The sequence below is a fragment of the Thecamonas trahens genome (genome assembly GCF_000142905.1).
Source record: "Thecamonas trahens ATCC 50062 unplaced genomic scaffold supercont1.44, whole genome shotgun sequence".
Lineage (NCBI taxonomy): Eukaryota > Apusomonadida > Apusomonadidae > Thecamonas > Thecamonas trahens.
Window position 1 is genome coordinate 101,190 of NW_013657636.1, and position 14,447 is coordinate 115,636.

At 64.5% G+C, this 14,447-nt stretch overlaps 2 protein-coding genes across 2 annotated transcripts; one reads left to right on the plus strand and one right to left on the minus strand.

Moving 5' to 3' along the window:
• Positions 1-583: 583 nt before the first annotated feature.
• AMSG_08994 (transcription initiation factor TFIID subunit 10) lies at positions 584-1,510 on the plus strand. Its single transcript, XM_013899496.1, has 2 exons — positions 584-879; positions 1,221-1,510. The coding sequence occupies exons 1-2, from the start codon at positions 595-597 to the stop codon at positions 1,494-1,496; spliced, it is 561 nt and encodes a 186-aa protein (XP_013754950.1). The 5' UTR covers positions 584-594; the 3' UTR covers positions 1,497-1,510.
• Positions 1,503-14,344, minus strand: AMSG_08995 (uncharacterized protein; the record flags this gene model as incomplete). The annotated part of the gene is made up of 2 exons (XM_013899497.1): positions 1,503-8,486; positions 8,534-14,344. 2 exons carry the CDS (start codon positions 14,342-14,344, stop codon positions 1,503-1,505), a joined length of 12,795 nt encoding a protein of 4,264 aa, XP_013754951.1.
• Between the last annotated feature and the right edge of the window lie 103 nt (positions 14,345-14,447).

Here is a 14,447-nt window from a genome sequence, read left to right on the forward strand (position 1 = left end):
ATGGAGGTGGTGCCCCTCCCCCCCCCCCCCCCCCCCCCCGTTGCCTCCCCCGTTGCCTCCCCCGAATGGAACAATGGGAAGAAAAGGGCACATGGCTGGAACGCAGCGAGTCGCATTGGTTGCCAGCCGACGGAGCAGTGACTGCACCAGCCGAACACCCGCCCGCGACGGAAGCAGCCCGCAGCAGAGGCACATGCACACACACACACACACGTATACATCCCTGCATCCATGCATTTATATGCACGCGCACGTGCAATCGGCTCTACGCCTTTGTCTTGGTCCTTCCCCAGCATCCATCCCCATCGATCATCGCTCCCGATGAACGCTCCCCCGTGATCACCCCGCCGCCAGGTCCGCCCGATCGATCAACCACCCGCCCATACCTAGCATGCCTTTGCACACAGGCAAGCAGGCATAGGCTGCGTTCAGCCCGACACCCCCCCCCATACCTATCCCCAGGCTAGGCCGGCCTCTTCGCCCGATCGATCACCCGCCCGATCGATCACCCGCCCGATCGATCACCCGCCCGATCGATCAGCCCGTCACCCACCTCCACCAACACCGCACATACACCTCTACAGAAAGACGACGATGGAGGCAGGCGGCGGCTTGAGCGAGAACGGACTGGTGGCCATGGAGACGGGTGAGGGGGCGGGAGCGGGTGGGCAGGTGGCGGGAATGGGCGGCAGCACAGCAGGCAGTCCGGCAGCCGGCGGAGCAGCCGCCATGGAGACCACAGAGACGAGCCATGGCGAGGCTGCGGGTGCAGGGAGCAGCAGCAACAACACAAGCAAAGGCCCAGCCGACGAGGGGGAGGCCCAGGCGCAGGCTGAGGTCGAGGCCCTGCTCGAGTCGCTCAAGGACTTTGTGCCCACGGTAGGTGCAAGGACGAGCGGGGGGGGAGGGGGGAGGGGAGGGGGGAGGGGGGGTCACTCATGGTGGGTATGGGCTTGGGAATGGGGTGGACTCTGCGGTTATGACTTGGCTGACTTGACCGGCTTCGTGGTGGACTTGGCTGGCTTGGTTGCTTGGTACTTGGGCTGGCGGTGGGACGGACATGGGATGGGCGCTGGGACGGGCGCTGGCCACTGGCCGCTGCAATGGACGCTGGCCGGGTCGCCGGATGCTGGCTATGGACGCTGAACACTGATTGGATCGGATCGGATCGGGGGGGGGGGGGGGGGGTATGCATGCGACTGGTTATTGTGGGAGGACAGATCCCACCCGAGGTTACGGCCCACTACATGGAGTCTGCGGGGTGCGTTACGACAGACATGCGGGTGCAGCAGCTGATGGCTCTGGCCGCAGAGAAGTTTGTATCCGACGTCACCAACTCGGCGCTGCAGTTCTGCAAAATCCGCCAGCAGAGCAAGAAAAAGTCGGCTGCCGACGATGCCTTTGTGCTGCGTACAGAGGACCTTGTCGCCGCGCTCCGCGACACTGGCATCAACGTCTCCAAGCCCGAGTACCTCATCAGCAAGGGCAAGCAGTAAATGTGTTTACCACGCGTCGGCCATAAGCTCGTCCTCGGCCGTCTGAATGTCGGCCTGGGTGAGGAGGAAGCCCGAGTCATCGCGGATTTCCCAGAACTCGCCGGTCGGTGGCTCGAGGCCGGCCACCACATGGACGTGGCCGAGCTTGTTGACGATCCAGAACGAGCCGGCGCCGCCGCCGGTTCCCTCATCGGACCACAGCTGGCTCGGCGGTGACGCCGCCGGCACCACCAGGCTTCGTAGGATGCACCGCATCGAGTCGAGCGCCGGTGGCTCGGGCGTCTTGGTCGCCACCATTCCCAGCGCGACGTAGCCATCGCTCGGCGGCATGGCCTCCCACACATACACTGGCTCGGCTCCGCGGAGCTGCCGCCACACCTCATGGAACCGGATCGGGTGCGGGAAGAACTCGGCGAGGACCCGGTCGAGGTTCTTGGAGCCGGTCAGCCGCGATGCAGCCTTGTCCTTGAGATGAACCGTCAGCCGCTTGCCGAGCGAGTCCTTGCTCGGCGCCTTGTACGAGTCGGAGCCGTACATGCCGAGGCAGACCCCAACCCGCCGCGCGTGGAAGACCTTACCCAGCCCCGAATGCTGCACGTCCGGGAGCCAAAGCGAGACCAACGATCGCGAGCCCGTCCCCTGCGACGTCCACACTTTGACAAAGTCGTCCACTTCGAGCGTCTTAACCTTGGTCTTGAGGAGGACGGAACGATCGACCATGGTGGCCTCGACGGCCTGTGCCTCGCCGTCCGCTCCGCTCTCCATCAGGCTCTTCGGCACCACCACCGCGTCGGTGAGGTCGTCGGCCAAGACCGTTACCGCCCAGTCCGATTCGTCCGAGTCGTGGAATGCTGCCCGGAACTCCTTCCACGTGATCTCGCCGTCGGCGTTCTGGTCGATCTCGGACACTAGCTCGCGGACCTGCTCCGGGCTCATGTTGATCCCGAGCCACTCGATGCCGCCGTACAGCTCCTCCGGGTTGAGGAACGCGTCGCCGTCGTGATCAAACAGCTGAAACGCGTCCTGCAGGTACAGGCCGCGCGATCGGAGGAGCGCACGGAACCGCTCCACCGCCGCCCGGTGCCGAAGCATGTCGTACTCGTCTGCTGTGACAAGGACGCGCTCCACAGCCTTGCCTGCGAGCGTGCCCTGCCACCGCCGCCGAAGGCTCCGCACCGCCGCAAAGTACTCGGTCCGTACCTCGACGCTGTTGTGCTGCAGCAGCCGAAGGAGCACGTTCGCCCGCTTCGACTTAAAGTGCATCTCAGAATTGAACCACCGGTAGGCATCCACCACGCCCTGCGTCGCGTACTGTGGGCCGGGGGAGTACAGCTCTGACGCGTCCAGCACCACATCGCCAAACCGGAGCGCCACGGCGGTCCGCTCGCCGCCGGTTGCAACGTCGTCCTCGTCGAGCGAAGACCACTCGGTGTCGCTTGCCGACGAGCTCGACCCGCGCGCCCCAGAGTCCTCCACGCCATCAAACACCATCCCATCAAACAGCGAGCCCGCAGCCTGCCGGAGGTGGAGCCACCCACGGATGTCCTGCGCCTCTTCGAGCGTGACTGCCACGTAGTACCGCCCGTCCTGCGCCCCATAGAACGAGTGCGACGCCATTGCCTCGATCATCTCGTCGATGTCTACAACTCCGTTGTTGTTGCGGTCCATCGCCCGGAACGCTGCCGACAGCGACGCCGCCAGGCTCTCGCGCTGCGCCTCGTACTCGGCGTCAGAGTCGTCAGAGTCGTACCCGGCGTCAGCGTTGCCTTCGCCGGCTCCGCCAAAGATCGAGCCCGGTGCGTGTGGCTTGGGGAATACATCCATGTCCAGTGACTTGAGCACATACCTCATTTCGACCTCGTTGAGGCACTCGTCTGAGTTGATGTCGAACATGCCAAACGCCGACCGCAGCTTGGCCAACTGCTCCTCGGTCAGCGGGTGCGAGTCCGGCACAGGCTCCAGGCTCGCCGCAGGCACCAGCGCCGCAACATCTGGTATGTACTCAACAAGCACCGTCACGTTCTTGAGCCGCCGGTACTTGGACGACACGCCCCACTTGGGTGCGTAGTGGTTCGTCGACACATGCATCGCAGATGGAAAGTTGAGCTCTGGCGACTGGCCCTCGGGCGTCTTGACCCGCAGCTGAGAGAGCGGGTAGAACGGACCGCCCGGCGCCTTGCACAGCCGATCCAGCCGCCACGACTTGGCCTTGGGCGCCTTGCGATAGTAGTTGCGCTTGACAGGCTCCATCACCGCAATCGCCTCCTGCTCCTGCTCGATCTCCATCTCCTGCTCCTGCTCCTGCTCCTGTTCTTGCTCTTGCTCCTGTTCTTGCTCTTGGACCATCTCAGAGGTAAATGCTCGTGCCGCCGCATCGTCCTCGTCAACCTCGGACTCGGCCTCAGACTCGGAGCCGGCCACGGCAACGTGCGGGTGGAGGACGGCCTCGACCACAGCCTTCTCCTCCGGCGTGACCACAAAGACGGCCCGCGACGCCGCGAGAGCCTCCAACCGCGCTAGCCCGTCCGAGCTCGCACTTGGCACCGTATTGTCCACCGCCATGTCAATACGCTCGCGGAAGACGTCGACGCAGTCGCGGAGCGACGGGCCGCCGCCATCCGAAGCAAGCGACAGGTGTGGCGTGTGCTCTGGCGCAAGAATAACCTCCAGCTGACGGTACGCGTGCTTTCGCCAGACGTTAGCCAGGTTCTGCTCGCGAAGGAGCGAGGCCTGCAGCTTCTCCGCCTTCATCGAGTTGATGGTCAGCCACGCCGTGACGTCGTTGAGGAAGCCTGGCGAGGCCATGTCGACCTCGGCCCGGCTCGGGTCACCGATCGCCACCTCGATCTCGATCAGCCGCAGCACCTCGGGAATGACGTAGAGGACGAGCGTCTGGCCCTTGCCAATGCCACGCATCCGGTATGCGCCTTGCGCGTAGTCACGGAACGTCATGTCCTTACCGAGCGTGAGCACCGCAGACGCCGTGTAGCTCTGCTTGATGTCCATCCCGGTCGTGTGGATCTGGTCGTAGAACGAGAACCGCTTCGACTTGGCAATTCCGCACTGCTCCAGCTTCATGACCTTGTAACCCGAGCGAACAAGAATCATCTTGCGGTCGAGCTCGTCAAGGAACACCACTCCATCCATGTCGGGAAGTCCAGCGTCAAGCAGGTACCGCGCCACTTCCTCGTTCGTCAGCCCCGTGATGAGCGCCCCAGTGTCAATGAGCGCCGAGAAGCCGGCCTCCGACTGGGCAATCTCGTCCAAAAGGCTCGTCGCGCACCAGCCTTTGGCCACAGCATGCGCAGACACAATCGACGGTGACGTGAGCGTCGAAATCATCTTGCCGTCGTCGCCGGTCTCAAACGCGCACTTGCCAAACTCGACAGGCAGCAAGTCCGACGGCGTGCCCGAGAATCCGAGCCGCGTCGCAAACAGCAGATCACCACCAAGCTCCTGGCCCGAGGCTGTGAGCTTGAGCGTCTGGAACTCCATCGTCTTGGGGAACACCATCTCGAACAGGTACCACTGGATGAGGTGCGGCGACGATGAGAGCAACTTGTACAGCACATGCATCTGCTCCGCGTCGCGAGTGTTGAGAATCTGCAACGCCCACACGTCGTCGTACGGCGAGAGGTACTTGGGCCCGTCTCCGGCAGCATCGAGCGCCTTGGCCGCGGCCACGAGCGGCGAGACCGCCACAAGCGCACCGACCTCGCCGGCCTCGCGCACCCCGCCCATCCTCACCTCCATCGACGCCGCCTTGAGCGTCGCAGCAAGGTCGAGGCCCTCAATAGCGTCGAGCTCGAGCTCGCCGGCAGCATCGCCTGTTGCGGCCGGCGGTGACGATGTGGCCGGCGATGGCTCCAGCGCAGCCATGTTGATCTGCGCCGCCTGGACAGCAGCAAGAAGGGAGTCACTGTCGAGCTCGTCGTCGGACGACGACGCAGCGTCAGCAACAGCTGCAGCAGCCGTGGCGTCGGTGGCATCCGTCTCAGCCTTGCCTTTGTCTTGGCTTGTGCCAAACGCGTCGTGCGCTCGGGACGAGGCCTTGGCCGACTCGGCAATGACCTTCCGGTTGAGGGCGCGCCACTTGGCAGAGCCGCGGACAGCGCCGCCAGCACGCTCAACCCAGGTCTGATACGTGGCACACGCAACTCGCTTCTCGTACGGGCCAGACTCGGCAGCCATGTCCTTTTTGAGCTGGGACATGACGGCGGCAAAGTCAGACGGCCGGATGCCCTCATAACGATAGGCGAGAATGGTGAGGCCCAGCACCACGTCCGGGTGCGAAAACTCCGAAGCCGGCGACGGCACATCCTTGCCGATGTACGGCACCGCAAGGAGCTTGCGCGCCTCAGGCATGGCCGGATCGCGCGCCAGCGCCATCGAGAGCGCCAGCGGTGAGAGCAGCCCGTACTTGACCCGGTTGATCTTGGAGAGAACATGCGGCATGAAACAGTTGAGCCAAGAGTACGAGAGATTGAGGAGGCGAATTTGCCCGTCATTCATGTGGGCGGCGATGGCGGCGGCGGCGTCCGGCGCGGCCACAGGCCCATGCAACAGGTACTCGTGGATTGAGGAGCGGGCCACAGCCTTGGGCATCTTCTTGTCCGCAAAGAACACCAGCATCCACTGCGCAAGAAGCGGCTTGATGGCGTCGTGGTAGTAGCCCTTGTCGAGGAGCACAAGATGCGGCGTCATCTGCAGCGCCTGCAGTCGCGAGCCAGCGTCAAGGACCGCGTCAATCTGCTCGAGCGTCGAGAGCGCAAACGTCGAGTCCTGCGCATCGACAGTCATGGCCCGCGGCGAGACTGCGTCGAGGAGGTGCCACGGCACAGCCCAGCGGAGACCATGCGCGGTAAAGTCAAGCGGATCCTTTGGCCCCATCGGCCAGTTGAGCTCAGACTTGAGCGGATGGAGCAAGAGATCGACTTCGTCCAGCATCAGCGAGCCGTCCTCAAACATCTCCAAAATGGAGACACATAGCGTTGCCTGCGCACGGAGCGCGTCAAGGAGCGGTGTGTTGCTCGCCGATGACTCGGTAATCTTGCGCTTGAGCCGAGCAATGAGCCCACGCGGAATGGCGGCGTCCTCGGACGACCGCGTCTGTTCCGACTCGAGAATGTGTACAATCTCCACAAACTTGATGGCAAACGACTTGATGGCGGTGGGCGAGGCAATGACTACCGCGCCAGACGCCCGCGCCTTGCGGAGCTTGGCAAGCAGCGACGCGTCGACCTCGGACGACCGCGAGAACTCAAAGGTGTACACAGGTTTGCGAATGAGAGACGAGAACTTTTCGCGCATCACCGACCGCGAGAACGGCAGGAGCGCCGCCGGAACAACCTGAACGACTAGCTTGGGCGAGGCCGTGAGCATGAGCGCAAGAAGCGGCGCGACAACCGTCGTCTTGCCAGCGCCCATGATCATCTGGTGGCAAAGCGAGCTACCCGACTCGACCGAGCCCATAAACTTGCCGACAAGCGTAACCTGCGCCGCGCGGAGGAGAAGGCTCGACGAGAACTCAAAAATGAGAAAGCGCGGATCATACGTCACGCCGCGGTCGCCCACCTTCATGTAGTGGCGTGAGGCCGAGAGCGCCGCCGCCAGCTCGTTGGCTTTGAGAGAGACAGCCGACGGCGACGCGCTGGAGCCCGGTGCGAGGAGGCCGAGAAGGTCGCGCGCCAGAGAGAGCGCCCGCGTCGCTGCTGCAATGCGGTTGACCACAAGGAGGGCCGAGACAAGAACGAGCTCGAGCGCCGATGCAAGCGAGAGGTCGTCAAACCATGGGTGGTAGACGCTGAGCGAGGACATGCCTTGCGGCGAGAGCAGCCACGCGACAAGCATCTCAAACGAGAGGCGCGGGACGATGCCGGCGGCAAGACTCAACCGCGCAGCAAGCGTCTGGGCAGTCCCGCCATTGACGAGCTCCATAACCGCAGAAATGGTGGCGGCAGCGCGCGCCCGGTCAGCAGCAAGCAGCGCTTCCAGCTTTGAGGCCAGCTCCGAGACCGACGTGGTGTCACAGACACGGATCGACGGCGGCAGCGCAGCGTTCGTTGCCGCAGCATGCGCGGCAACGTCAGCCGTGAGGCGCTCGAGCATGGCAACCGCAATGGGCGCCTTCGACGCCGGGTGGCGCGAGACATCAAATGGAAGTTCAGCAGAGAGCTGCTTGTCTGCAGACTTGGTCTCGACGTACAAGTCGAGGCCAAGCGGCGCGAGCGGGTTGCCAGCAAAGGCAGCGACGTCGTCCGGCGAGAGTGTCACCAGGGCGGGGAAGCGATCGGCATGCGCGTCAAGCGGGCGGAGCCGGCGGAGCGCGCACCCTGTGTTCACCACCCGCGGCGCAAGAAGGCCGTTGCTCGAGAGGTAGTCTTGGGTGACAGGGCCAACTTCAAAGGCCATTGGCGCCTGGCGCGGAGCATCGGCGACAGCTTCGGCGACGGCGGCCGAGACGTCGAGCTCCGACCAACGGGACGAGACCGCCGAGTGAACAGCCTTGAGCAGGCGAATGCCTGCGCCACCCTTCTTGAAGAATCTCGACTGCTTGGCGGCGAGCACGACCGGATAGTGCGGGAATAGGTCGCGATCGGCAGTGGCAAGCTGCGGGTGCCACGAGAGAAGCTGCAGGATCGAGCGGAGGTTAGAAGGCTCGGCAAAAACGTCATCGGGCAGGAGGCGAAGGAGAAAGTAGCCGAGTGTGTAGCCGGCGTCGTCGCGGAGGAGAAGACGAATGCCGAGCGACGAGGTGAGGAGCTCGTAGAGGAAGAGGAAGCCAAGCGGACCGGTGAGGCGAACGTCGCCAACGTCGAGGGCCGAAGCGACAAGCTCCATCGCCGGTGTGCCTGACTTGTACTCGTCGGCCGGTCGCTCGTAGAACGGCAGCGAGCGGTTAAGAAGCTTGAACTTTGAAGAGCTCTGGGCAGCCGAGTCGTCGACTGGAAGGGTCTCGAAGCAGAGCGAGGCACGGCGGACTGTCGGGAGCTTGAGAGGGAGGCGAGGTGCGGAGCGGGAGGCGCCTTCGGGACGACACCATGTGGCGCAAAGGCGGTAAAGGCCTCGTTGAGAACGCGAGTGTTGAAGACAAAGTAGTGGTGGTCAAGCGCCGAGCCGACAGCTTCGAGACACTCAAGCTCTTCGGCCATCGAGAGCCGAGCGGCGGCGGGAACGTAGTCGCGCCAGCAAAGGTAGGCCTCGAGCTCAGAGGCAAAATCGAATGGAAGCGGCATGGTGGGACGCGCCGCAAGAGTGGCCAGGCCAATCTTGACCCGAGCGGCGTGGGCAGCAGGCGAGACGTCGTCGGCAACAACAGCGAGCGAGGCAAAGATCTGTGCCTCCTCTGCCGAGAGCTCAGTGTCGGTGACAATGGACTCTGCCATGGCAACAACGTCGGCATAGCGCCGAGCAATGAACCGCCAGAGCAAGAGGTAGAGCGAGGCCGAGAGCGTGGGTGGAATGACGAATGCATGCGAGTCATGAACAGTGTAGAGGTAGTGCTTAACGTCGCCGACCGCCGCGTGCCACCGAGCATTCGAGCGGTTGAGGATGAGCGCGGTGCGGAAGAGACTTGCTCCGGGCTTCTTGAGCGGCTGGGTGAGGGCCGGGACAAGAATGGCGTACTGCGCGTAGTCATTAACGAGGACAAGTGAGGCCGGAAGGCCGTGGAGGAGCGGATCAAGCCAAGCTTCGGCAGTGGCAAGCTCGTCAGGCCCAGCAAGATGGTAGCCGGCATGCTCCGCCGAGGCGAGGCGACCGGCGGAGTCGACCACAAACGAAAGGCCGAGCCGCGGGAGCTCAACACAGCCGAGCTCGTCGGGAGCTCCCGGCTTAGACCACGGAAGAATGTGAGCCAGGTCCTCGGCGCGCATAAAGAGCTCGGCGAGCTTGCGGGCCGGCGATGATGCAGGAGTCGTGGCCAGGTTGTAGAGCGTCGCCGGCTGAGCGTCTGGCGCAGCAACAAGGCGGGCGCCGCGCGTGACAGCAGGCACGCGCGCAATGGTGGCGAGCTGGGATGGCTCGCCACCGCCTGCGGGTGAGACGACGATGAGAGTCGAGGCAAAGTCTGGTGCAGAAAGGTACGGCGACGTCGCCGCGTCTGGGGTAAAGTGCGGGTCCGGATAGCCGCGGATGATGCGGGTGGCATCGTCCTGCCAGTAGAGACGACCCTCAAGGAGGGCGTGCGGGAGGACACCGCGGAGGTAGCGAGCAGGAATAAACTGCTCCCACGCCATGTCGCCGCCAAGGCCGCGCTTGATGACAAGCGAGCGGGTCCGGATCTCGGGTGCTTGGGGGGTACCGACCGAGTACGAGGAGATCGGCTCAAGAGTGGCGAGGCAGAGCGGGGCCGATGACGTTGCAACAAGCGAGCGGAAGAGACGGCGGCCGTGCTCGGCCACGTTGAAGACATGGATAGCTGGTGGTGAGCGGGTGACGTACAGCTCCTTGAGCGTATCGCCGTGCATGCCCGAGACAACGGCATCGTTGGCAGAGGCTAGCGGCGTCTCCGAGGTCTCCACAACAAATGGGATGAGGCCCGGTAGGTTCTTGGCCACAAACGGCTCGACGAGGGCGCGGAGCCAGTGCTCCGCAGCGGAGAGCTTGGAGAGCGGGCGGAGGCCGAGGTGCGGGTAGGCGTCGCGGGTGTCGACATCCCAAACAAAGACGTCGTGGCGGATGCCGACCAAGCGCATCCATGCGCAGTGATCACGGCGCTCGACATCGACAACTTGCATGCGGGCAGCGCCGAGGGCAGAGCGGCCAAAGACAGCAACAAAGTCGGGATGGGCGCCGACATCGTCGTCAAGCACCTTCATGCGGCGCTTCTTGAGCGTAAACTCACCGAGCTGGACGTTGACCTCGGTGGCAATGTCTGCGGTGGTGACCCGGGTGAGCCAATCCCGGAACAACTCGCCATCGGTCGGCTCGGTCGAGGACATGAGGATGAGCTCGGGTTCGGGCACGTAGCGGCCGGCACACCAGGCGCGGTCAAGCGGAAGCCAGTTGCGGGCGTTGAGCGCGGCGGGGTGATCCGGCGAGTCTGGAACAACAAGGTCGGTGACCGAGCCGGCAAAAGTCATGACCTTGATGAGATGCTCCATGATGGCGTTGGTGGCGAGCGGGTGGGCCAGAAGCCAGTCGTGAATCTTGGAGCGCGCGCTCTGGAAGAGCTGGAACATCTCAATCTGCGGGAAGCCGAGATCGGCCTCGACTGCAGCCTCAAGCGATGCCACGTTCTCGTCGTCACGGTCAACAGCGACAAACGGAGCTGTGGCGGTGACCTCGAGCGAGAACCGGTAGTTAGCGTTGAGGAAGAGCTGCGAGGCAAGGAGACAAAAGACAGCACGCGACGAGAGCTCGCGCCAGTCGGGCATGTTCTTGAAAATGTAGCCGATGTGGGCCATGATGATGCAAGCGCGCGAAATGTTGCGGCTCTTGCCCGACATGGCATCGATGCGCCACGACTCGAGGATGTCAACAACGTTGTGGGTGAGGACAAAGGCAAGGCGCGACTCGGCGTCGGCGAGAACGGTGCGAGCCGAGGGCGAGAGATCGAGCCCGCGAACGTGTGAAGCGCCGCCGACGCCAGCGGGCGCGTCGGCGGAAGACTCGCGCCAGGCTGCGTTGGTGAGGAGCGTCTGGATGTACGACTGGACGCGGACAAGGAGGCGGATGACAAAGAGGATAACCGACGACGACGACTCGACGTAGCGCCCGGTGTCGAGCTGGAGCGCAAGCTCCAGCAGCGACTCGAGCGCCGGGAGGAGAACGTGCGGCGCGTGGAGGAGCTCGTTGAAGAGGAGGCCGGCCGGCGTGGCCAGATGGTCCTTGGTCGGCGACGGAATGACTGCCGGTGCAACGCGGTCGCTGGTGTCAAGCCAGAGGCCAGGCTCAAAGAGGGTGGCGTCCAGCACGTCCTGCAGCAGCGGGGAAGCCAGGGCCTGGATGCGGGCGTCGTCGGCAAAGAACCGGATAACAAGCGGGATGCGAATGTAGGGGACAGTGAGGAAGGAGAGAAGGAGCTCGGCATCGGCAGGCGCAAGCGTCTTGTCAAAGTCGGGCAGGTTCTGGATGTGCAGCACGTCTTCTTCGGAGGTGATGGGCGAGCCAGCAAGGACAGACGGGTCCGAGCCGGTGGGCGGAGCGCGGGAAGCAATGCCCGCGAGGCGCTCGGCCTTGGCACGGGCTTTAGCACCAAAGAAGCCGCCGAGCTTGGCCACGAGCTTGGCGCCCGAGGTAGGGCCGGTGACAACCGGGTCGAGCTTTTCATCAAAGCCGGTGACGACAAAGACTTCGTCCGAACTTTGGTACGAGAATGAGAGCGCCGCGTCGTTCGGCCGCCACGCCTTGAGCGGCGGGAGCGCGGATGAGGTAGGCGCCATGAGCAGCTTAAAGGTGAAGACAATGTCGCGGAGGTGGCTCAGCTCGGGATACACGTCGACCATAAGCGGATCCTCGCCAGAGAGGTAGGCCGGGCGCTTGTCAGGCGCGTCGTCAAAGCCAAGCTGGAGCGCAAGGTTGCCGATGAAAAGCGCATCGGCGGGCGAGAAGGCGCGTGACCGCTCGTAGGCAAAGATGACATGAGAACCCGAGCCGAGCGGGTCAACAAGGGCCTCGATGTCGTCAAAGTAGTCGAGGAGCTGGGTGCGAGCGGTGACGTGAGCCGGGTCAACGAGACGCATGGTCTCGGACTCTTCGGCAAAGTGGCCCATGGTAAAGCCAAATGGTGCGAGTGGACCGGGCGCAGTGCCGTTGTAGTGGAGTGAGAGCTGGGAGACAACGTCGGCGGCCGGAACGCGAAGGATGGCGTCGGCGAGGGCGGCGATGCAGCCAAGGGTGATGATGCGGGCTGCGTCGAACGAGCGGGTAAGCTTGAGCGAGAGCGAGACAGCAGCAAAGTGGCGGGCGAGAAGCGCCAGAAGGCGAAGGAGCTCGTTCTGGGTCGCGCGGGTGATCGGAAGCGCTCGCCAGAAGCACCGGTCTGCGGCTGATGACGACGGCGGGAGCGGAAGCGGGATGACCGAGGTGAAGACCGAGACAAGGAGCGAGGCCCGAAGCGCATATGTGTTGCGGATGATGGCCGCTTGGTTGTCGAGGAGGGTGCAGACGTCAAGAGCGTTGCGAAGGAGGACAGCAACATCGGCAGGCGTGCTGACAGTCGACGCGACGGAGGTGAGTTCGACTGGGCGGAGAATTTGCGGCGCAGCGGCGTCACCAGCGAGTGCAGTCGTGTCGACAGCCTCGAACAGCCGGTCGAGGAGTGGGAAGGTCTTGGCCACGCCTGGAAGCGGCGCAGGAAGCGCCGGAAGCGGAGTAGGGAGCGACGGAGACGACGCCGCTTCAATGGCCGCAGAGAGGGCCTCGACAGCGGCGACGGCGGCATCCGACGGTGCATCGAGCGCGGCGCGTGCAAGGCCGGCACGAACAGCTCGGATCATGACAAGCTCGGAAGACGACGGCGGTGTAGCGGTGGCATCGCGCGCGACTTGCTCCGCCAGCGCAGTGACAAGCGCGACGGCGACGGCAGGCGCAGAGTCGGGCGGCGCCATGGCCAGGAGCGCAACCTTGGCTAGGAGGGCCGACGACGCGTCCGCGCCGCGCGGGGCAGGGAGGAGAGTAGCCGGCTGAGTGGCGTACGAGGCCACCGCGGCAAACGGCCTGTTGTTCAGCGCCGGGATGAGGCGCTCGTAGAGGACGGCGGCAGGGTGGAGGGGAGGTGTCGCTTGGGCATCGGCCTCGGCCGTCGGCGCCGCCAACGGGAAAAGCGAGCGGTAAGCTAGGAACCAAAAGGCCGAGTTGGTCAGCCGCTGGGTCGGAACGTTGAGGGCGGTGATGGCCATGTGCCGCGAGGCGACAGCACGCGGTGCCACAATGTCAGCAGGGTGGTAGTCTGCGCCAGGCGGGCCGGCGTTGCAGACCGTAAACGACACGGCGTCAGCCGAGGTCTTGCGGACGACAAAGACAATAAGATGAGCAACGGAAGAGGCTGGATCGCGCCAGCCGCCCGGAATGAGGAGGAGGTCGTCAACCGAGAGCGCTGCCACCCGCGAGGTCACCGACTCGAGCAGCCAAAGGAGGTCCGTCGACTCGGCCATGCGAGTGGCGATCTGTGCGCCGGCTGTGAGGGCGGCAGCCAGCGGAGGGTAGCTCGAGCTGATGGCATCGGCGTAGATGTTGAGCGTGGCAGAGAGCGCCGTGAGCGGCGTCGCCAGAGTGGTCGCCGGCGTCGTGGAAGTCGGCGGAAGCGACGGGTCGGCAAAAAGGTCGATGAGCGTCTGGGTCCGCCACAGCGGGGACGATCCGCCGCCGATGGCCGCCACAGTTCCGGCACTGGCCGCTGCTCCCGGCATGGTCGGGAGCGAGCGGGACGCGCCGGTGGCAGAGGCGGGGCTTGGGAGCGGCTTCGGCTTGACCACGGGCTTGGGCAGCGGTTTGGGCTTGACCGCGGGCTTGGGCAGCGGCTTGGACGGAGAGGCGGAGGCAGCAGCGTCAGCGGAACCAGAGACGGAGGCGGGGGTCGGCGCCGGCTCAGGGTCGGCATCAGGAACAGCCTCCGCGTCGGCATCGGCGATGGCCGAGGCGGCAGCGGTGAGGGCATCAAGGTCAAAGTCGTCATCGTCGTCCACGTTGCTGTTGACCATCTCGATGTATGATGACGGAACATAGCCCGTGGCGCCAGAGGCGGTAGAGCGGCAAAAAGCCCACTCCGGATCGGTCTCGTTGTCGAGCACGTCGAGCATGTCGCCTTGGGAGACAGCAAGGGTGTCGCCTTCGTCGCCCGCGTACTCGTACAGCGCACATGCGAGGAGTCCGCCGCCGTCGGTGGGAACCGACGTGGAAGACATGCGCGAGGGAGGGGGGGGGGAGGGGGGGGAGTAAGGCTGGTACGGTGTGGAGACAGAGTGGGGTGGGTTGCCATCAGGCGTTGCGGAATGTGGCGGTGGGGGT

Bases quoted from the DNA above. Each gene is read 5' to 3' on its own strand.
- AMSG_08994 (XM_013899496.1), top strand. From the start codon at position 595: ATGGAGGCAGGCGGCGGCTTGAGCGAGAACGGACTGGTGGCCATGGAG. The intron at 880-1,220 runs GTAGGTGCAAGG...GTGGGAGGACAG, and splicing joins TCAAGGACTTTGTGCCCACG to ATCCCACCCGAGGTTACGGC.